Source organism: Sphaeramia orbicularis, chromosome 24 (genome assembly GCF_902148855.1).
Source record: "Sphaeramia orbicularis chromosome 24, fSphaOr1.1, whole genome shotgun sequence".
In the NCBI taxonomy this organism is placed as follows: Eukaryota; Metazoa; Chordata; class Actinopteri; order Kurtiformes; family Apogonidae; genus Sphaeramia; species Sphaeramia orbicularis.
The window spans coordinates 38404073-38426721 of record NC_043979.1 but is presented as its reverse complement, the minus strand read 5'-3'; the positions used below and the strand labels follow the sequence as shown (position 1 = coordinate 38426721).

At 34.7% G+C, this 22649-nt stretch overlaps 1 protein-coding gene across 1 annotated transcript in view; it reads right to left on the bottom strand.

The window, feature by feature from the left end:
• adgb (androglobin) overlaps nt 1–22649 on the bottom strand; it is a 126424-nt gene that overhangs the window by 34889 nt on the left and 68886 nt on the right. The window contains exons 22-29 of the mRNA XM_030128232.1: nt 22433–22565; nt 22155–22283; nt 13093–13186; nt 8702–8833; nt 8329–8482; nt 6006–6193; nt 4485–4651; nt 1133–1296 (exon numbers count right to left, since the gene is read on the bottom strand). Coding sequence (XP_029984092.1) covers nt 1133–1296; nt 4485–4651; nt 6006–6193; nt 8329–8482; nt 8702–8833; nt 13093–13186; nt 22155–22283; nt 22433–22565 — 1161 coding nt within the window. The remainder of the gene's footprint in view (nt 1–1132; nt 1297–4484; nt 4652–6005; nt 6194–8328; nt 8483–8701; nt 8834–13092; nt 13187–22154; nt 22284–22432; nt 22566–22649) is intronic.

Here is a 22649-nt window from a genome sequence, read left to right as displayed (position 1 = left end):
TATTAACAATCACTGGTGTCAAAATCATTTTAATTCAGGCTCCACATACATACAAATATAATCTCAAGTGGGTCAATCCAGTAAAATACTATCGTAGTAACCTATAAATAATGACAACCGCAAATTTTCTCGTTGTTTTAGTGTAAAAAAAGTAAAATTACATGAAAATGTTTACATCGACAAACTTTCCTTTTTCAAAAAATGTGAATAACCTGAATAAATATGAACAATCTGAAATGTCTTAAGAGATTTAAGTGCAATTTTACCAATATTCTTCCTGTTTATATATATAAAATATTTTGTGTTTTTGTAATTGTAAAGTTGTAATGCACATGTGTAAATGATAAACTGAGGCAGAATATTGTTAAAATTGCACCTGTTTTTCTTCAGACATTTCAAGTTGTCCATGTTATTCAGATTTTTAAGGAAACTTTATAGATGTAAACATTGACATAATTTAATCTTACTTTTGTCACTGTTATTATAAGTGACGGCCCACTTGAGATCTTATTGAGGTGAATGTGGCCCTTGAACTGAAATGAGTTTGACACCCCTGACTTAAACTAAAATTCCAGCACTTTTCAACACTGAAATTCAGGCATTTTCAAGGATTTCAAGCACCCGTTATTTATGAGGCGTAAGAAGTTGAACGTTAAAATGATTGGTTGTTCTCCAGATAATTTAACCGGTGTTACTGTCAGTCATCGCAGACGAATTAAACGTATACAAAATGTACAACGTACTCGAGCTGGACCATTAGACGGGGGTCTTGAAGCGACACATAAATCACTGCTCCTTGACAAGTACTGATAAGTAAGACATTAACAAGAAAACTATCCCTCTAGTTTCAGATTCTGCTGCTCTCCTCTTTTGCATTTTGTCTGTGTGGGTGTGTGCAAGTTCATGTGTGTGTGTGCGCGCGTGTGTGTGTGTATGTGTGTGAGTACATGCTTGCAAGTAAGGCGTTATGTGTATCTGGCAGTGAAAAATTGATATGAACACAGGCAGCTAGCAAGTGGGTGAGAAAGACAGAGAGAGGGAAAGTGAGATGCACGCTTGTGTGCGTGTGCAAGTGAGATCAGTGAAGTGTTTGAGCAACAGCAGATACCACGCAGACAGTTGTCAGTGATACCATGGTCTCTGTGGGAGGCTGGTACTGGTCAGATGAAGAGCCTGATTTCCCAGCCACGTCGCTCCCATCATCTCCCCGTTTGGAACCGTCTGATATATCGACTCCGTTGTCCCGAGTCGTGCATTCCTTCTGGATCTGTTCCTTCTCATCCGTGCGAACGCCGGCTGTAACGAGAGATATTTAGATCAAGCTCTTGTCGGAGAAAAAAGGCAAGAGCGGTCAGCAATCTGTCCATCTGTCAGTGATGGAAGCGCAAAGTGAAAAGAGTTTTAGGAGGCAGGTTGTGAAGTGCTTTAGTGTGGAGCGCTTCGACTGTCTGTTTTATGGGTGTCTAGGCCGGCGTCAAAAAGGAAAAGGCAACTCAACATTCATTCTATGGTCAGTTTTAAAATCTCACATTAAAAAATCTCATTCATGCACATAGTTAGAAGTAGTGTTTACCCAGGTTACTATAGAGATACATGACATTTTATTTTTGATGTTTACCACACATTTTCCTAAAAAAATCATACAAGTTGCTGAATGACGCTGATTTATCTAACTTATATTTCTAAAATGAAGAGACTACACTAAACACAAACTGAATGAATTATTAATCTGCATTAAGATTCAATTTTTATTTTTTAACCCGCCCCCCAAAGGGGAGGCAAAGGGTATTTATTGTTTTTGGTTCGGTTTGTTTGTTATTGTTTATTAACACTCTAGCAGCAGAACTATTGGTTGAATTCATACCAAATTTGGTTTATAGATTGCCAGTGATCCAGAATAGATCTGATTACATTTTGGGAACAGTAGGTCAAAGTTCACATTTTTTATGAATTTAAAAATTTTTTCCCCCCATTTACTTATAATGGGTGAAATTTCAAATGTCTGTAGCAGCAAAATTATTGGTTGAATTCATACCAAATTTGGTTCGTCGACTGCCAGTGACCCAGAATCTGATTACAGTTTGGGAACAGTAAGTTAAAGTTCAAATTTTTATGAATTTTTTAAAGTCTTTTTTTTCTCCCCTTTACTTATAATGGGCAAAATGATATGAATGAATGAATGTTTTTATTATTGCGTCTTGCATATGTGGTGGAAAAATTTACTTTTTATATTTTATACTCTTTATATTTTATACTGTTAGTACATCTTCTTTTAATGCTGAGTCATTATTCATTATGTGTGATGTTTACCACTCTGTAACACCCCCAACCCAGGATCGGAGTTCTTGCCTTGAGTTAAAACCCAAACACCTAAATGTCTGAATGTGTAGATAGAGGATGGCGCCTGCACTCCAGATGGGATCCAAGCAAGGTTAGAGTGAAGAGGTCATCATGACCTCTTCACGGAGCAGAGAAGGAGTAGTAGGGAGTGGTATGATGTACGTAAGGAATGACATCATAGTTTGAGGGGGTTGGATTTGGTTCTATATAATCTTTAGTTTTCTCTTGTTTAAGCAGACTTCACTTACAGAGTTTCTCTGTGATTGACTTCTCAATAAATGCATTTATTTATTTTAACTCTAACTTTCTCTCCTCCTCTTTGTGTGTGGGTTATCAGTTGAACATTTCCATAACACATAAAAAACATGCCCAGCCCTTACATGGGCTTATAAGACACCAAAAATACACACCAAAAATCAAACACCAGACAATAGGCACAATAGATATGAACAAAACAAAATACTGAACTATTTAAACAAACACATCTGCCGCTTTTTCCAGGCTTTACAAACAAATAATGCTAATTTACATACATTCGGACTAAACAACCATTTCATCTTATCATCAGTGCTCCAGAACATATCAGGATTTCGGATACACATATCATCAAACAAAGGGGCTCTCAGTTCATCATATAGAGGACAATACAAAAGAAAATGTGATTCATTTTCCACTTCCCCCAAATCACACAGTCCACAAAGTCTGTTTTCTTCTGGGGTTTGGGTGAATCTCCCAGTTTCTAAGGCCAAGGGAAGGATTCCTGTTCGCAACTGAGCAATTAGGGACCTTTGGTTCCTGGTCAAATTTGCGCTGACATAAAATTCTGTTTTATTATTAATGATAAATGTCTATAAAAACATTAATTTTGTTTCAGTTTACATCAAACTTGGCACATATACAGAGGCAGTTGATATGCTGACATCAGCACATGCATAGACATGATGACATCAGCTGGATTGATGCCAAAATAAGCTACAATATGTGCGAGGGGCGGGGTTTATTGTGCCTGGCACCACTTGTTTTTTAAACTTATTTTCAATTTATGAAATTATGACAGCTCGAGACAAACAGGAAATAGGGAAAGACACAGAAAGTGGCAGAGGACATAACAAAGACTGGCTAACATTTATAAGAGAGCTGCTACACCAGAACCTTACACACCTTAAACACACATAAATCTGTGTGATACCCACTACTTGTGCAATATATTTATGTTTATTATCTGATTTTACTGCACTACCTTCTGTTAATTTAACTGTTTTTTTCTGGATTGTATGAGTGTAATTTTCAGGGTGTGAATGCTAGTAGTTGTGTGGATGAATGCCTGGAATTCATGCATGTGTTTTTTTGCTCCAGCACCTTTTTGAATACTGCACAGAATCCTGCTTTATATTTGGAATACAACGACAATAAAGGCTTTCTAAAGTAAAAGCTGCATTAATTATCGCCACGTAAAACACAAATAATATATACAGGATTCCTACAGGTTTCTACAAGTTAAATTTGAGGCTTTTTAAGACCTTTTTAAGACTACTTACAACAGAATTCACTGCCCATTTCACAGCCTATTTCACAGCCATACTGGCAAAAATTTGTGATTTGTAGAATTTAAGAAAATGTATTTATTTACTCTGCCTTGATTCGTATCATTCTGAGTCCTTTCTCACCAGGGGCTGCAGAGTTAGCAATAATTGGTTCCTAATTTCAGGATAAATTGTCAGGTTGGAACGGGTGGAACTGAGTAGAATAACTATACTTTCTTTGCAGCTTGGACATTTAACAGACACATTTAAACACATTTATGGCAACACTACTTAAGACCTACTATATGAAATTTAATATCTTTTAAAGACTTTTTTAAGGTATTAAATGCAGATTTGTAAATGGAAGACTTTTAAGACTTTTTAAGACCCCGTGGCAACCCTGTATATACATGTACTGAATAAAAAACCTCATATGTTTAGTATGTCCCCTTACTCACTATTCTCTTTGATAAATTCCAAAAAGAGGGCTGTCAGAGCAGAAGTAGGACACATTAAAGGATATACTGTACCATTTTTGCATAAAGATAAGTCATAGATATACAAAGCAGGAGTTTTTTCACCATTCACTTTTAAAATAAAATAAAAAAAAGAACTGCTCACCTTTATTGGTCAAGAAGAAGAACACGGGGATCACTGCATGGCCCTTTCCAGTGTTCCCAGCCACCTCCTTCTCATGGTCCAGAATGGACAGACGTATCAGTACATCTGACTTGGAGGTCTGGAACTGAACAGTACCTAGAACATCAGCTGTGACCTGCACAGAGTAACTGTAGAGAAGTTACAAATGATTACACATAGAGTCACAATGCATATATATTTATTTGCTCTTTTATGATGTTCTTATCACAACAGAGTTTACGCTTCATATGTGTCTTTAAGATTTGTGTATTGTGTGTCTTTTTAAATGCCGACTGTGCACCTTGAGCTTATTGCATCTTTTCTCCAATGTGGTTTTCTGCTGCAAATGGCAGTAAACTGAACTGAACTGAATAGTGTAGGTTTACTGTCGTTCGGGAATATAGAGCTAATGCCTACCACTTACCAATTATACGCTGTAGGTTTAATAAGTATTTGCTCTTTAACTATTATACTACTAAACTATACGACATACTCTAGGGCAGGGGTATCAAACTAATGGCCCACCAAAAGGGTCCGATCTGATCTACGGGAGGAATTTGTGAAATGCAAACATGACAATAAAGATATTAACAATCAAGGGTGTCAAACTCATTTTACTTCAGGGGCCACATACAGACCATTTCCATCTCAAATTCTATCATAATAACCTATGAATGATGACAACTATAAAATTTTTCCTTTTTGTTGTAGTACAAAAAGCTAACTTACATACCGTCATTTTCGGTCAATAAGCCGCTACTTTTTTCCAAACACTGTGAACCCGCGGCTCCAAAATGACTGCGGCTAATTTATGTTTTCTCGGCCAATGATCGATCCGGCTGACGAAGAAGAAATAGAGCTGCTGCATGTAAGCTTCGCATCAGTTAAGCAATGGTGAGACGCTGGAGACGGGGGGAGTGCTGCTTATAGTCCGGAAAGTACGGTAAATATATTTACATTTACAAACTATCCTTTCACAAAAAGAAATGGAATAATCTGAATAAATATGAACAAACTGAAACATCTCAACAAAATTAAATGTAATTTTAACAATATTCTACCTGTTACAATACGTCTTGTGTCATTGTAGATCCACTGTGATCTGTAAGTTGTAATGCACATGTATAAATAAGAAGCTAAGACATAAAACTGTTAAAATTGCACTGATTTTGCTTTATAAATTTCAGGTTGTTCATGCTATTGACATATTTATGATGTAATTTTAACTTTTCTCACTCTAAAACATAGAGAAAAGTTTGAAGTTAACATTATTTGGAGGTTTTCATGTTAATTATTTTACTGGTTCGGCCCTTTTGAACTCATATTGGTCTGTATGTGGCCCCTGCTCTGGGGTATATGGGAAATAGGGCTGGGAAGCTAAGAATATATTGTTTCATGATGTACGATGAGCAAAAATGAAGGTCTAATTGATGATTTTAACTCCAGTAACTGTAGCTAAACTTAACATCAAAGCAAAGTAAATTACCCTTCAGTGTCTCTTACCGACATATGAGGTTTTTGTCATTGGGAATGTAATAATCTCGAAACTCCTTCACTGAGAACTTGTTAAGTGAAGTCTCATGGGCCAGTTTTGGAAGGGGTTCCCTGGAGCCAATCAAACGCATCCTCCATATGGCACCTGACGGAGGCGATTCATGAACGACAGCCTCAGCTACAAAGGTGTATCCACGCTAAAACAGAGATACGGACGGATTACAAATGATGCCAGTATCAGTGATGATAAATGCAACTTTCAATGGATGTGTCCTCCTATTTTTCATTTGTAACGCTTAAAATTATCTCCAGAGAAACAAAAATGTAAGTATAATCATAACATGTACATTGTGGAATACCTGGAGAATTGTTCCAAATGCTAAAAAAAATGGCAAAATGAACAATATTATTCATGTAAGAACACTGAATATGCACATACCTTATTACACATACACACACTCTAACCCAGGGGTTAGTTCAGGGGCCACATTAAGCCAAATATGAACTGAAGTGGGCCGGACCAGTAAAATAATAACATAATAATATAGAAATAATATCAACTCCAAACTTCCTTCTATGTTTTAGCGCAAAAAAAGGAAAAATTATGCGATGAAAATGTTTACATCTACCAACTATCCTTTAAAACAATGTAAATAACATGAACAAATTGAAAATTCTTAAGAAAACTAAGTGGAATTTTAACAATATTACGTCTCAGTTTATCATTTACACATGTAAATTACAACTTACAGATCACAGTGGATCTACAAATACATAAAACATTCAAAAACAGGCAGAATATTGGTAAACTTGCACTTCAGACATTTCAAAATGTTCATATTTGTTCCAGTTATTCACGTTTTTGTGAAATGATAGTTTGTTTTCATGTAAATACATTAAAATGACATGAAAATGTTTTGTTTGCAGTGAGCATTATGATTATGATAGTATTTTATTGATCCGACCCACTGGAGATTAAATTGGTCTGTATATGGAACCTGAACAAAAATGATTAATATCTTCAGTGTCATTTTTGCATTTCACAAATTCATCCCAGGGGCCGAACTGGACCCTTTGGCGAGTTGGATTTGGCCTCCTGGGCCAGTGTGTGCTGTTGTTCCATGTTTATAAAGTTCATTATTTCGCAGATATTTCTTAATATTAGTCACTACTAGTATTACGGTTCCTACAAGTTAAATTTGAGACTTTTTAAGACCTTTTTAAAAGTACTTGGAACAGAATTTAATATCCATTTCATAGCCTATTTCAAGGCCATACTGGTAAAAATGGTAAAATAAATAATCTTACTGAATATGCACATATCTTATTACACATACACACACTCTAACCCAGGGGCGTCATACTTCATATTAGTATTTGTATATTTATATTTGTTCAGGTTATTCACATTTTTGTGAAATGATAGTTTGTTTGAGTGTAAATACAGTAAAATGGCATGAAAATGTTGACATTTACAAAGAGAAAAATTTGGAGTTTAGGAGAATTCATGGGTTATTATGATAGTATTTAACTGATCTGACCCACTTGAGATTAAATTAGTCTGTATGTGGAACCTGAACTAAAATGATTAACCCTTTCATGCATGAATTATGAGAACCTTAATCAAAGTTTTTTCCTGAGTGTTTTTATTCCTCCTCAGGCATGAAAAAACCAATGTGATTGAAAATTTTCTTCTGAAAAACAAATAAAAAAAAAAAAAAAAAAAAAAAAACATTAAAAAAAAGAAAAAAAAAATCTTATGGACCTATTTTTCATGAAGTTGCAAAAATGTCCACTCAGCTGGACACCACACGTTTAATTTTTGACGCACAGAAACACGTATTTACTGATAAATTGTGTGAAAACTATGGGGAGGGCTTTGTGATTCTAGGGGTTTATGCTCAGAAGAGATCTACAAAATGTTACCAATTCATGTCAGAAAAGATAATTAGTGTCTTAAAACTTTAATAAAGATATGTGTGAAAAACAAAACAATGAAAACAACAAAATCCATGAATATAGAAGAGAAAAGCTGTAGAATAGCTGTCCACTGTAGTGACCAGGTTACTATCATCAGTGTAATTTTTGCATTTGACAAATTCATCCCAAGGTTAGAGTGTGTGCTGTTGTTCCATGTTTATAAAGTTCATTATTTCTCAGGCATTTCTTAATATTAGTCACTACTAGTATCAGGGTTCCTACAGATTTCTACAAGTTCAATTTAAGACCTTTTTAATACTATGTAGAACAGAATTTAATGCCCATTTCACAGCCTTTTTCATGCCCATACTGAACAATATTATTCATGTAAGAATACTTAATATGCACATACCTTATTGGGTGTATAAGTATGGGGTGCAACATTGTTAAAAACTACATTCAGCTCCTTTTCTGTGTCGTTATCAATGACGTGCAGCAGACAGTTAGGAACCGGGGAGTAGACCTTTGATATCAGCAGCATTTCTTCAGGAATCAGGAACACCTCTCTTCGCACACACAAAATGGATTAGAAATAGACATATAAAAATATTTCTGCAGGGTTGCTTGGACAGAAATGTGATTTAGCTGCCTATATAAAAGGCAAACACCATGAGATTTGCTGAAAGGGGGACATACTGTAAGATATTTACACTTGGATTCCCATAGATTATATATGAGATGGGCCAGGAACAGTCCCGTCAAATCGATCTACGATGCATGTTTACCTGAAGACCAAAATCCAGGAGTTGGCCGAGTCTTGAAGGGGGACGGAATAATCGGTAAAAGTGATTCTGCTCCATTCATCCTGCTGACAGGAGTAGAGTTCGGCGTTCTTTGTGGAGTGGTCAATGATAAAACTATGGAGGAAAAAAAAGAATAGAATAGAAATGAGGAACCTTAGCTCCCATAAATTGTAAAAAAATAAAAAAATAAATAAGTTTACAAAAGAAAATTTGTATGTGATAAGAAAAACACATTCTGTAATTCGAATGTAGCGGATACTGAATGATTTAAAGCTACATTAGGCATCATTAGCCAAAAATTCCACGATAACCTTTAGTTTATTGTAATTCAAGTGGTTCGAGACTAAACTACATCACTGCATTTCCTCTTTCCTCTGTTTTCAGGCTTTGTAAAGCATAAAGGTTCGAGGTTCAAGGTGACTTTACACTGCAAAAATCTAACTCTTACCAAGTGTGTTTTTCTCATTTCTAGTCAAAATATCTCATCACACTTAGAATAAGACATAATCACCTAAAGAGTAACTTTTCAGTGAGCTATAAGAACTTATTTTTAGACAATAGATCTGGAAAATCTTATTCCAAGCAATCTTAGCAAGATCATTTTCGCTTTTTCCATTGGCAGATTTTTTTTGCTTGAATTAAGCAAAAAAAAAAAAAAAAAAAAAAATAGTAATCTTGAATTCAACCACAATGTAATTCTTGCAATTTAAAAACATGCACTTTATACTATATTTATTGTGAATGGACTGCTTTTTTTATATTCTCAGACTGTATTTGTGTTGATATGAATTGTTTTATTATTTGTAACCTGCCAGGACACTACAGATGCAGTTTCGTTATGCCAACTCTGGCATATTTACATTGGTATTATATATTATGTTTATTAATGTGCATTGTCCCTTCCAAATAAGGAAATAAAATCTAGTGCGGAATGAGCATACTAATATAAAAAATAAAAGATAAATTATTAAGGTGTAACAGTAGCTGCGTTACATCAAAATAAAGACAATGACATACAAGTAATAAGCTAAATGACATATAACAGCATACGGACACATTGATTTGACAATAAAAAAAATGCAAAAAGTAGTTTATGATGCACTAAAAAGTACTTTTTCTTTTCTTTTTTTTCTCACTGTATGTAATGGGGACTAAATAGCTAAGTAGCTTAGCTCACTGTATTTTCCATGTAGCGCTATAGAAGTAATGACCAGTTGCTCTCAAGACAATAGTCACTTTTCCATTAACCCTCAAATTGTGCGAATATAACTTGCGCATAAAAATGTACCTAATGGAAAAATGACAATTTCACCAAAACTCTCATTTTTCGATTAAAAGTTTTTGCGCTGGCAAGAGGTGGTTTTTCAGGTGTCGCGCAATTGGTATATCACGCAAAAATGCAATGGAAAGACCTTTTTCCACAACTAGAGTCACATGAATAAATAAAACCGGATATTGACGGACATTAAAACAAGCAAAGAAGAAGAGTTTTTAAAAGAAACATGGTCCAGGAAACCGAATCATTTTTTAATTTTGTACGGAAAGAGGGGTAATATATAATAATAATGAATATATCTGTAAATTAACATGATATTTACGTCTGTTGCCATGTTTATGGAATGACTTCTCGTGTCATCTTGCGATAATAAATAAACAAATCATTGCATTTGTAATTTAATGGAAAAACCAACATTACGCAGTTCTGTTTTTTCGGCATTTAGTAAATTTCGGTCAAGTTTTGCGCAGATGTCCAATGGAAAAGTGACTAGTCTATCTTTTGGTAATTGGATTTTCTTTTCAGAAAAAAAAGAAACTAGTGGTAAATTGATTTTCGTTTTAAAACAAAGGAATTAAAATTGAATTTCAAGGCATTTTTCTTTTTCAGTGTCAAAACACATAAACCAAATTAAAAAAACAGATTGATTTTCGTTTTCTCTTTCTAAGAACAAAAAAGAAAGTTAGTACCTGACAGGAATGGAAAAACGGCCCAAAAATGGCTGTTTTTTTATTTGTCCGTGACGGGATGTTGTCATTTTCAAGGAAAGAGAACGATGGGTTTGTACGCACTTCTTTTTTTCCAACATTTAGTAAATATCGGTAAAGTTGTGCGCGTATGTCCAATGGAAAAGCGACTAATGTTAGACGTGCATTAACTTCATCTAGGAATGCAACACGGCTGTTATTCTACCTTCGTGTGAAACATTATTGGTCTACCTGTACATTCAGTCTACACCTAAGACAAAGAGGTGAAACTAAGAGTATTATTTTCGTCTTTACTCTCCTCTACCTGAGCTTTAAATCTTTCCACATTGGTACAAAGTAGACACACTTCACATCTCGGTATCAATTTTGTCTTAAGTAGACGTTTCAGTTCAGAAAAGTGCCAGTTTTCAAGTCTTACCACCCAACAAACCCACCCCACAAACTCCATACACACATTGACCAAGCCCTAAATGCTTGTGCACATGCATACTGTACTTCCCCAGGCAGCAGGTCATTCGGCAGACGCTGCTAGCCGATTGGAACCGAGAAAGGATAAACAGCAGATGGTACCACTGGGAAAAGATGGAACACAATGTGGAAAATACTCCCTGCCTGGCCGCCACAGGCCCGCCGCAACCAGGAGAGGGAGCAGATTCTGGGCATGCGGTGCAACAGAGAGGCTAAAGTGATGCCATGCAAATGTACACACAGCATTGGCACAGGTATTACAGGCAGTAGGAGTGGTCTGATTCCACCGCAGATAATCCCACTGTCATTAAGAAGTGCAAGGTTAGGTGTGCTGTTTTTCCGTGTTCATAAAGTTCATTATTTCTCAGACATTTCTTAAGGGGGGCATCATTTATAGGAATGCAGCTGCAACAACTCTGCACCAAGGTTATTATCATTAACGAAAACTAACGAAATGACGAAAGCTAGAATTGAAAAAACATTTTCGTTAACTGAAATAAATAAAAACTATAATTCAAAGAAAAAATGATAACTAACTGAAACTGTACTGTGTGCTTACCAAACTAACTAAAACGAATAAAAATGATAGATAAAATTCCCTTCGTTTTCATCTTTGTCAAGGTCGGACTGATACGAAATCGATTTATTTTGCTCTAGCAATTTTAGCTAGCGGCACCATACGGAACTTCATGGTCAGTCACTTGTGGTTTAGAGTCATCTTCTCATCCCCGCTCTACCTGGAAAAATGGAGACTAAAGTTGGGAGAAAGCAGCAGAGTCCTTTACGGGATTTATTTGAATACGACGGCGAAGAAGGTAAAATATACGACAAAACTAAAATTAATACTAAAACTAAACTACAACTAAGCAGTTAGAAAAATATTAAAACTAATAAAAACTAGCAAACCTGCTCTAAAAATGAATTAAAAATAACTGAATTAGAGAAAAAAAAAGTCAAAAATAAATAAAACTAAACTATAATGAAAAATCCAAAACTATTAGAACCTTGCTCTGCACAGTGTTTTAGGTTTTATTACAAATGCTGCCTTTAGGACCCATCACTAGCTGGGTATCCGTTACATTTTTCCGCAAAATAAAAGCGATATTTCTACAATTCTGACAAAGTACTTGTAGGTGTTTCTATTGAGTAGTGATTGGCTTCTGATGCGTGACTGTAGTAAAGTCCCATCTCACGACATGTCGTAATTTTCATAAAATGCTGTATGGTTCTCGCAAGACGCTCGTTTAAAGGAGTGACATTTTGCTGTTTTAAATGGAATTCTGCTTTTTCAAACATTTCCCTCTCGTCTACATAAACTGTAAATGCTCTGCTTGGGTCTGAATTCTTCATTAATTCAACTCCACAGGTCCATCTTCAACACTATTTCTGAGTAATGACACCAGAAAGGTCGTTTTGAGCGCTGGCCCTTTAAATGCACATGACCCCGCCCCCTCCAGGTTGTTGGCTGTGCTATTCTGTCTCGTTCAAGGAACAACGGAACATTTTGAGTAATCGGTTCGAAGTTTGGACATATTTTCAGTTTTTAGTACAACCGCTGCTGCTGACAAACAATTACGTTGTACTTGGAGAAATGTTTGTCAGAAGTCTTGACCTTATATGTGCAAATGTCATGATGTAACTTGTTATAAAACGTAACAAATTAAAGAGGAATTAAAACATGAAATTAATATAACGATAGCTTTGCAGCACCTGGAGGGTTCAAATTCAAACTTTATGAACTATTAGGGTCCAAATACACAAATAAAAGAACCAAAGACGAATAAAAGTGGGTTTAGCAAAATATGACCCCTTTAAATGCAGATTTGTAAATTCAAGACTTTTAGGACTTTTTAAGACCCTACAAGAACCCTGTAGTATGTTTTTCATATGTCATTTCAGTCTAATCTTATATTTTTTTTTACCGTAGCAAGAAGGCGGCGTATTTTTCTGCATCCGCTTCCACCGTCGGCCACATTTCCAAAAGGATCTTCGACGCGTTCACGTTCTCCTTCGTGCCTGTACGACATGAGCACACGCAGAAAACTCACCATCACTAGAGATGAAAGACAATCCATGTTGCTGTCACACACATGAAACGACGACTGTAGCTGACCTAGTTCAGGGCAGGAAACAGAGATTGTAAAATGCACTCTTACCTCATTTAACGTGAGGTGATGGGAGAATATTCACACCTTAACATTAACTTTCGCACATACCGCAGCAGAAAGGTAACCAATGTGACAGATCAGCAGCTACGATGACAGATGCAGTACTGTGCGTTCATGGGTATGGGTGTCTTTGTGCATATACGGTACATGAGAGAAACGCTGTGAGGAGACAGCTGAATGATAGACATTTCCTTCGCCTACATCTCCGGTGCTCGCCTCTCCTTTTCAAATGGCCACTTTTCCAAATTGATACAGCTATTACAGAGGCCGAGTCTGGCTTTTGAGAGATGAAAACCTCCTATCATCTTTATAACCAAAGAGAGGCACCATACAGAAGAAAAAAAAAGAGAAAGAGGGAACACAAGGTGAACATATAAAGATAGAAATAAACAATAGATTGAAAAGAGAGAATGAAATGGAAGGAAAAGTATGAGAAAACTAAATGAAATGAAATTAGATGAATTATGGCTGTAAAGTTAAAAGCTGTATTAGCCCATAAAGACCCATACATCCATCATTAGTCGCTTTTCCATTGACACTCAAATTGCGCAAATTTAACTTGCGCATAAAAATTTACCTAACGGAAAAGTGACAATTTCGCCAAGTCTCAAGTTTTTGCGCGGGCAAGAGGTGGTTTTTCAGGCATAGCGCAAATGGTATATCACGCAAAACTGCAATGGAAAGACCTTTTTTCGCAACTAGAGTCAGGTGAATAAAACAAAACAGATGTTGACGGATGTTACAACAAGCGAAGAAGAAGAAACGTCACGGTTTGTGCGGACACACCAGGAAACCTACTCATTTTTAATATAGTATGAGATAGAGGGATAATATTTAATAATAATAATGAATATATCTGTAAATCAACACCATGTTTATGGAATGGCTTCTCGTGTCATCTTGTGATAATAAATAAACAAATCATTGCATTTGTGATTTAATGGAAAAACCGGCATTATGCACATCTGATTTTTCGATATTTAGTAAATATCGGTAAAGTTTTGCGCACATGTCCAATGGAAAAGCGACTACTGACCAAAAACATCTACTAAAACGTCTAAACTGTGCAATACATGTTAATCCACTAATCACACTGGTCAACAACAAATTTATTGTTTAAGTTTTTTGAGCTGATTTAGGATAATTTTGGTGTGCTGAATCCAAAAATCACATTAATTTTGCTCAATCAGGTCAACTTTCTGAACTATGCTACATATTGGCTTTTTAACATTTTTGCTTACATTTATGGGCATTTTCACATCATATGATACAAAATTCTTTCATATTTCTTGCAATAAATGAGTTCTGAAGATTTTACTTTTGCCAATTAATGATTAATGGTTTTTTTTAATATTACAGGTGAATGAAATGGCTTTGACTAGAAGATCTTGCAAAAATAAGCCTGACGTATTCTGCTACATCTGCGGTGAATACACCATTGTACCTAACAGGAATCAAGTCATAAGTTTCATAAAGTTTCATAAACCTATTTTGGGTGAGAACTATATAAAAAATCAACTGATAAAGTCACAAAAATGTCATCAATTTTGTGAGGAGATCAAATTTTTCAAAATCAAGTTAGCAAAAAAACCTGACCTGATTGAGAAAAACAGATGTCATTTTTGGATTTAGCGGTGCAAAATGGTCCTAATTCAGTTGAAAAAACCTAGACAACTTGCAAAAAACATTTTTTTGTAACCCAGTGTCATGTTAATCCATGTAAATAACTGCTGTAAAATGCAGTTTGTCACTCTTTCATGGTCATCAGATATGACCCTCAGAGGCTCTGTAGTTACCATGGAAACACCGTCATCTTCTATAACACTGATTCACCACTAAACCCATGGAGCTGGATCAATGACAGCGAATGGAGACATTTGTTTTATATCAGTTAATAATAGATTTTACTGAAAAAGTGACTTTTTCTGTAGTTTTCTCAATTTTTGATTAAATAACCCCCAACTTTAATGTGAACTTTTATAAACATCTACATGATCAGAAAATTAAATACAGGAAAACACCTGATTTATACTGATGAAATGCCAAATATAGAAGATAATATGAGAACAAATGATGATAAATCACTTAAAGGTGAAATGTAGAGAAAATGTCATAGCGCTGGGTCTTTATGGGTTAAATTAAGGGCTGATCTAAAAGATATGCTTAGCGCATTGAGTTGTAAATGAAAAAAATTAGAAAAGTAGTTGAACCATGAAGGGATTATTTCACAGAAGTCAAGCTGTTCCATGTAAGCGCTAACGTCAGCGCCACATAACAACCAGCAATGTTTTTTAGCTTGGCAAGCAGATGGAATCAATGATGATGTGGATATTTAAACTATGTTGTGAATATGTGATACCCCCGAGAACACATTTTCAGGCAATAAAAAAAAAAAAAAAAAACTAGACAGGATCCCACTGACTCCGTCGTACAGCACTGTTTTATGTAAATGCTGCATTAATGAGGCTGCGTGTACTCTCATATGTGCAAGTAATTCATCGGGTGACAGTGTCATGTGTTGTTTCTGCAGAAGACATGGTTAGCTTCGGGCTCTGGTAATAAATACAGAATGTCTGGGCGATGTTTCACCTCAAGTGTTTCCTGTGGATTCAACAAACAGGAGACGCACCTTGAGAGTAAGAAAGATAAGTGGCAGCTTCTGCAAATATGAGACACCAGGACTGAAAAACACTGAAAAGGTATGTTTTCTGTGTGGTCTATGGTAGTGTTTATTATGAGGCATCCAAAGCAAAGCACATGTACCACTACTACCTACTACTACAAGAATTCCTGCAACGGTATTCAAAGCAAAAATATTCCAAAATAACATCGCTGACTAAAGTCAAAGAATTTTATTATATTATTTCTTCTTCTTTTTCCGATTGTTTCTGCTATTAGGCTACTTTTTACCATCTGGTCAAGGATAAGAGATTAACCCTTTCATGCATGAATTATGAGAACCTTAATCAAGATTTTTTTCCTGAGTGTTTTTATTCCTCTTTAGGCATGAAAAAAATAATGTGCTTGAAATTTTTGTTTTTTATCAATCTATTTTTTACAGAGTTACAAAAATGTCCACTCAGCTGGACACCATGTGTTTAATTTTTGAAGCAAAAAAAACCATGCATTTAGTGTCATACTGTGTGAAAACGATGAAATAAATGATTTTTTTAATGTTGCTAATCTGATGTTTTCTCACATTTTAACATACTATAATAGTAGTTATTACTCACTCAAATAATATGCAAAAAACAACAAAACACAGCTTAAAAAAAAAACAAAACAAAAACAAAAACAGTTAATTACAGTCTAATAACAATTAATTGATTTACACTCACATACAGGGTGGGGAAGCAAAATTTACAACATTTTGAGGCAGGGATTGAAAGACAGTGTATGACCAATTAGTTTATTGAAAGTCATGAGAATTTATTTGCCACAAGAAAATTGACATCATAGAAAATGTTTTTATTCTATGTGTCCTCCTCCTTTCTCAATAACTGCCTTCACATGCTTCCTGAAAGTTGCGCAAGTGTTCCTCAAATATTCGGGTGACAACTTCTCCCATTCTTCTTTAATAGTATCTTCCAGACTTTCTCGTAATAGTTTTGCTCATAGTCATTCTCTTCTTTCCATTATAAACAGTCTTTATGGACACTCCAACTATTTTTGAAATCTCCTTTGGTGTGACGAGTGCGTTCAGCAAATCACACACTCTTTGACGTTTGCTTTCCTGATTACTCATATGGGCAAAAGTTTCCGAAAAGGTATGGATAATAGTGTTAGGTATGATTATGACATCAATATATGTTTGGTTTCAAAACAATTGATGTAGTGCCTGCTGAGAAAAAACGACTAAATGTTCATTGTAAATTTTGCTTCCCCACGCTGTATGTTGCTGCATATCAGGTTTATCAAGGACAGGAATGTTACAGTCACGGTATGAATTGCAGTGTATTATGGGATGGTGCATAAGTGTCCACTGTGTTGGTTGATATGCAAGTAAAACAACAAAATCCATGAATATACAAGAGAACAGCTGTACAATAACTGTGCACTGGAGTGACCACTGTGCATGAAAGGGTTAAAATTAGCCCTGTTTTATGTTTTTTGTTGATTAATGAGCACTACCTCACCGAATAAAGCAATAATTACAAACATAAGTGGTGCCGGGCACAACAAACCCCGCCCTTCACATGTATTGTAGCTTATATTGGCATCGATCCAGCTGATGTCATCATGTCTATGCCTGGGGTGATGTCAGCCTATCAGTTGCCTCTATATATGTGCCAAGTTTGAAGTAAATTGAAACAAAATTGATGTTTTTTATAGACATTTAAAATTTCACCCATTATAAGTAAATGGGGGAAAACAAAGATTGTAAAAATTCATTAAAAATGGAAACTTTGACCTATTTTTCCCAAAATGTAATGATATCTATTCTGGGTCACTGGTAATCTATAAACCGAATTTGGTATGAATTCAACCAACATTTTTGCTTTTCGAGACTTGTGAAATTTCGCCCATTATAAGAAAATGGGGAAAAAAAACAATTTTTAAAAATTCATAAAAATTTGAACTTTGACCTACGGCTCCCAAAATGTGTTGAGATCTATTCTGGATCACTGGCAATCTATAAACCCAATTTGGTTTATAGATTGCCAATTCAACCAATTGTTTTACTGCTACAGACATTTGAAATTTCAGCCATTATAAGTAAATGGGGAATTTTTTTTATTTATTTATTTTTTTTAATTCATAAAAAATTTAACTTTGACCTAATGTTCCTAAAATGCAATGAGATTTATTCTGGGTCACTGGCAATCTATAAACCAAATTTGGTATGAATTCAACCAACATTTTTGCTTTTCGAGTCTTGTGAAATTTCGCCCATTATAAGAAAATGAGAAAAAAAAAAAAAAAAGATTTTAAAAATTCATTAAAAAATTTTAACTTTGACCTACTGTTCCCAAAATCTGATGAGATCTATTCTGGATCACTGGCAATCTATAAACCCAATTTGGTATGAATTCAACCGATCGTTTTACTGCTAGAGACATTTGAATTTTCACCCATTATAAGTAAATGGGGATATTTTTTTTTAAATTCATAAAAAATTTAACTTTGACCTAATGTTCCCAAAATGTAATGAGATTTATTCTGGGTCACTGGCAATCTATAAACCAAATTTGGTATGAATTCAAACAACGTTTTTGCTTTTCGAGTCTTGTGAAATTTCGCCCATTATAAGAAAAATGGGAAAAAAAGAAAAGATTTTAAAAATTCATAAAAAATTTTAACTTTGACCTACTGTCCCCAAAATGTGATGAGATCTATTCTGGATCACTGGCAATCTATAAACCCAATTTGGTATGAATTCAACCAATCATTTTACTGCTACAGACGTTTGAAATTTCACCTATTATAAGTAAATGGGGATTTTTTTTTTTTTTTTAATTCATAAAAAATTTTACTTTGACCTAATGTTCCCAAAATGCAATGAGATTTATTCTGGGTCACTGGCAGTCTATAAACCAAATTTGGTATGAATTCAACCAACATTTTTGCTTTTCGAGTCTTGTGAAATTTCGCCCATTATAAGAAAAATGGGGGAAAAAAAAAAAAAAAAAAAAAAAGATTTTAAAAATTCATAAAAAAATTTTAACTTTGACCTATTGTCCCCAAAATGTGATGAGATCTATTCTGGATCACTGGCAATCTATAAACCCAATTTGGTATGAATTCAACCAATCATTTTACTGCTACAGACGTTTGAAATTTCACCTATTATAAGTAAATGGGGATTTTTTTATTTTTTTTAATTCATAAAAAATTGAACTTTGACCTAATGTTCCCAAAATGCAATGAGATTTATTCTGGGTCACTGGCAATCTATAAACCAAATTTGGTATGAATTCAACCAACATTTTTGCTTTTCGAGTCTTGTGAAATTTCGCCCATTATAAGAAAATGAGAAAAAAAAAAAAAGATTTTAAAAATTCATAAAAAATTTTTAACTTTGACCTACTGTTCCCAAAATCTGATGAGATCTATTCTGGATCACTGACAATCTGTAAACCCAATTTGGTATGAATTCAACCAATTGTTTTATTGCTACAGACATTTGAAATTTCACCCATTATAAGTAAAAGGGGATATTTTTTTTTTAATTCATAAAAATTGAACTTTGACCTAATGTTCCCAAAATACAATGAGATTAATTCTGGGTCCCTGGCAATCTATAAACCAAATTTGGTATGAATTCAACCAATAGTTTTGCTACTAGAGTGTTAACAAACAAACCGAACCAAAAACAATACCCCTTGCCTTCCCTTCGGGGGGCGGGGTGAAAAAAACCAAAAATCTTCTCAGCTCAGTCGTCTCGTCTAATGTCTCATTCTTTCCGACAAACTCTCAAATGTACATATTTTCCATATCTTCTCTTCATCATCTGTTCCTTCACCGTCACAAATAGGAGGTTTACGTGTCGATGCAAGAATAATGTGTGAATATACGTGTATGCATGTGTGTTTTGTGTATGTGTGTATGTGCGTCTGTGGCCACCCCTCATCTGTCAGAATAGATTAGTAAGAGTGGCAGACCCATCAATACATATTTGTGCCTGTGCTCAGAGGCTCAATATCTGTCACTGGGCTAAATCAAACAGTGAAGGTACAAAGCAGGTGTCCTGTGGGTGTTTTACGATGAAGAAATATGAGCCACAAAAAACACAGACGTCCTCTTGTATGTGTTAGTTTTTTGGGTTTGTTGTGTTTTGGCTGTCCAGTTGAAATTTGTATATTTCTTTATCAACCCATAAAGACCCAAACAGCCACTGGCAACCAAAATCATTTTCTGATCTAAACTGTTTAATATCTATTGATCCATTAATCCTATCGATACATCTAAGTAATTGGTAAAAAAAACCTTTTCATTGTCATCAGATATGATCCATTTGGACTTTTCAGAGGCTCTGTAGTTACCGTGGAAACACTGTCATCTTCTACAACACTGATTCGCCAGTAAAACCCAGGGAGTTGGATCAATGACAGTGGATGGACACACTAGTTTTTTGCTAACTTTGCTGAAAAAGTCACTCTTTCTTCAGTTTTCTCTGTATTGATGTAATAACCTTTGAATAAACTCAAATTTTCATGAACATCTAAATTAAATATGATAAATTAAATGTAGGAAAATACATGGTTTACAGTGAAAAATGCAAAATACAGAGGGTATGTTGAGCCGCATTATGTAATAAATTCCCATTACGTAATAAAAGTTCAAAATGTAATAAGAATGTCACATCATCTTGTAATAAAGCCGCATTATGTAATAAACTGACACATTTTGTAATTAAATTGTAATTTTTTTCACATTATGTAGTGAGTTATTACAATTTAAGAAATGTATTACAAAATGCACTTGACACATTTTTATAAAAAAAAAAAAAAATGTAATAACATGGTTCATTATGTAATAACAATCCAAATTAATATAATTTCAGAGCAATTTAGAAGACATTAGTCAAAGGAGCTACAGCTAATGTAATCACAACTTTAACCGCACACTTTAAAGATTAATTTAGCACATTACATTTTCCTGAAAATAAAAATGTGTCAAGTGCATTTTGTAATAAACTTCTCAAATTGTAATAACTTACTACATAATACGAAAAAATTTGCTACATAATGCATCGAGGTAGTTTATTACAAAATGCGTCAGTTTATTACATAGTGTGGCTTTATTACAAGATGACGTGATATTCTTATTACATTTTGAACTTTTATTACATAATGGGAATTTATTACATAATGCGGCTCAACAGGGTAATATTACAATAAATTTCATTTGGGAATCACAGCAAAAGTAGCAAAAATCCACTGGTGATCAAAACCATCTACTGATCTGAGATGTTTAATACCTGTTGATCCACTAATCCTATTAATACATGTCAATAATTGGTGTAAAATACAGTTTGCTGTCTTTTCATGGTCATCAGATATGACCCATTTGGACGTATGCTTTTTTTTTTTTTTTTTACGTTCAAGTAATGATATATTTTGTTGAAAAGTCACTTTTTATCACCAACGGTAATAGAATGGAAACAAAGACTGAAACAAGTGTACACTAAGGAATGAATGACCGCATCATTACAAATGAAAATGGATCTTTTTAAGCGGAGATGGCACATGGTCGAAGACTATTTGTATAATTAAACTTTTTTGGGTTGTTGACGAGAATTGCTCTTGTAAGCCCTGACATGAGGTGTTTTGTATTTATATAGATGTGTGCATATGTATACAAATATATGAATATTTCGATATTTGGCAATGTATCTATAGATGTAGTATAATATTTGTAACAATACTACTACTATGTGGTGTAATTTATTTTTTTTTATTTATGTTTTGTCTCAGATGTTTTGTTTTGTTCTGTTTTATATTGTGCAAAAATCTAAATAAAAAGTAAAAAAAAAAAAAAGAGAAGTCACTTTTTTCCGTTTTCCCTTTCTGTTATTATAAAACACAACTTTATCTACGTGATCACATAATGATAGAGAGAGAGAGAGATCAATAGATTGATAAATAGATAGATACAGTGTAGCAGCAGCATGGCACATGTTCAATAACAATATAAAACCACAGCAAACATGAGGAAAGGCAAAAAAAAAAATCAATTAAAAATGATTAAATAGATGGAAAAATTCATTTGGGAACTGGCACAGAAGAAGCACTGGGTCTTTATGTCTAATTATCTTTCTTTATGTCTTTATGTCTTTTAGGTCCAAAATTAGTTGAATGTTTTGGTGGGCTTACCGGGTTTTGAGGCATTGAGGATCTCTCGTACCAAGTGCCCTTTGAATCCAGCCTGCAGAGTTGTGACTGCCTGGACTTCCTTGTCCGTTGGTTGCCTGTTTTTCCAGTTTTCCGGTAGCTTTGCTTCCGCTTCAGACAATAACAGAACAACTCAGGGGAAGCAGTAAATGCTGAAATACTGTGAAATGTTTCTATGTTTGTTTGTTTTTTTGTTTTTTTTCAATAAAATCAGATAAATTCCATGTCAGTGAAACTGTATATTATAAAGAACAGCGTACATTTTTGTTCTTTGTGGTCAGCGGACAAGAGTGACAGATCCACAGTGAGGGCTTGTACAGCAAACTGTTCCTGTGGACTTAACTTCCTGCCAAGGGCCTCAGAAAACATGTGGTAGACAGCAGAGTTAAACACCTACAGATATAGACCACAGAAAGGAGAAGGAAGAGAGATGTTAACAACATATTCCCAGTATTTTTGTGATTTAAAAAATGTGAT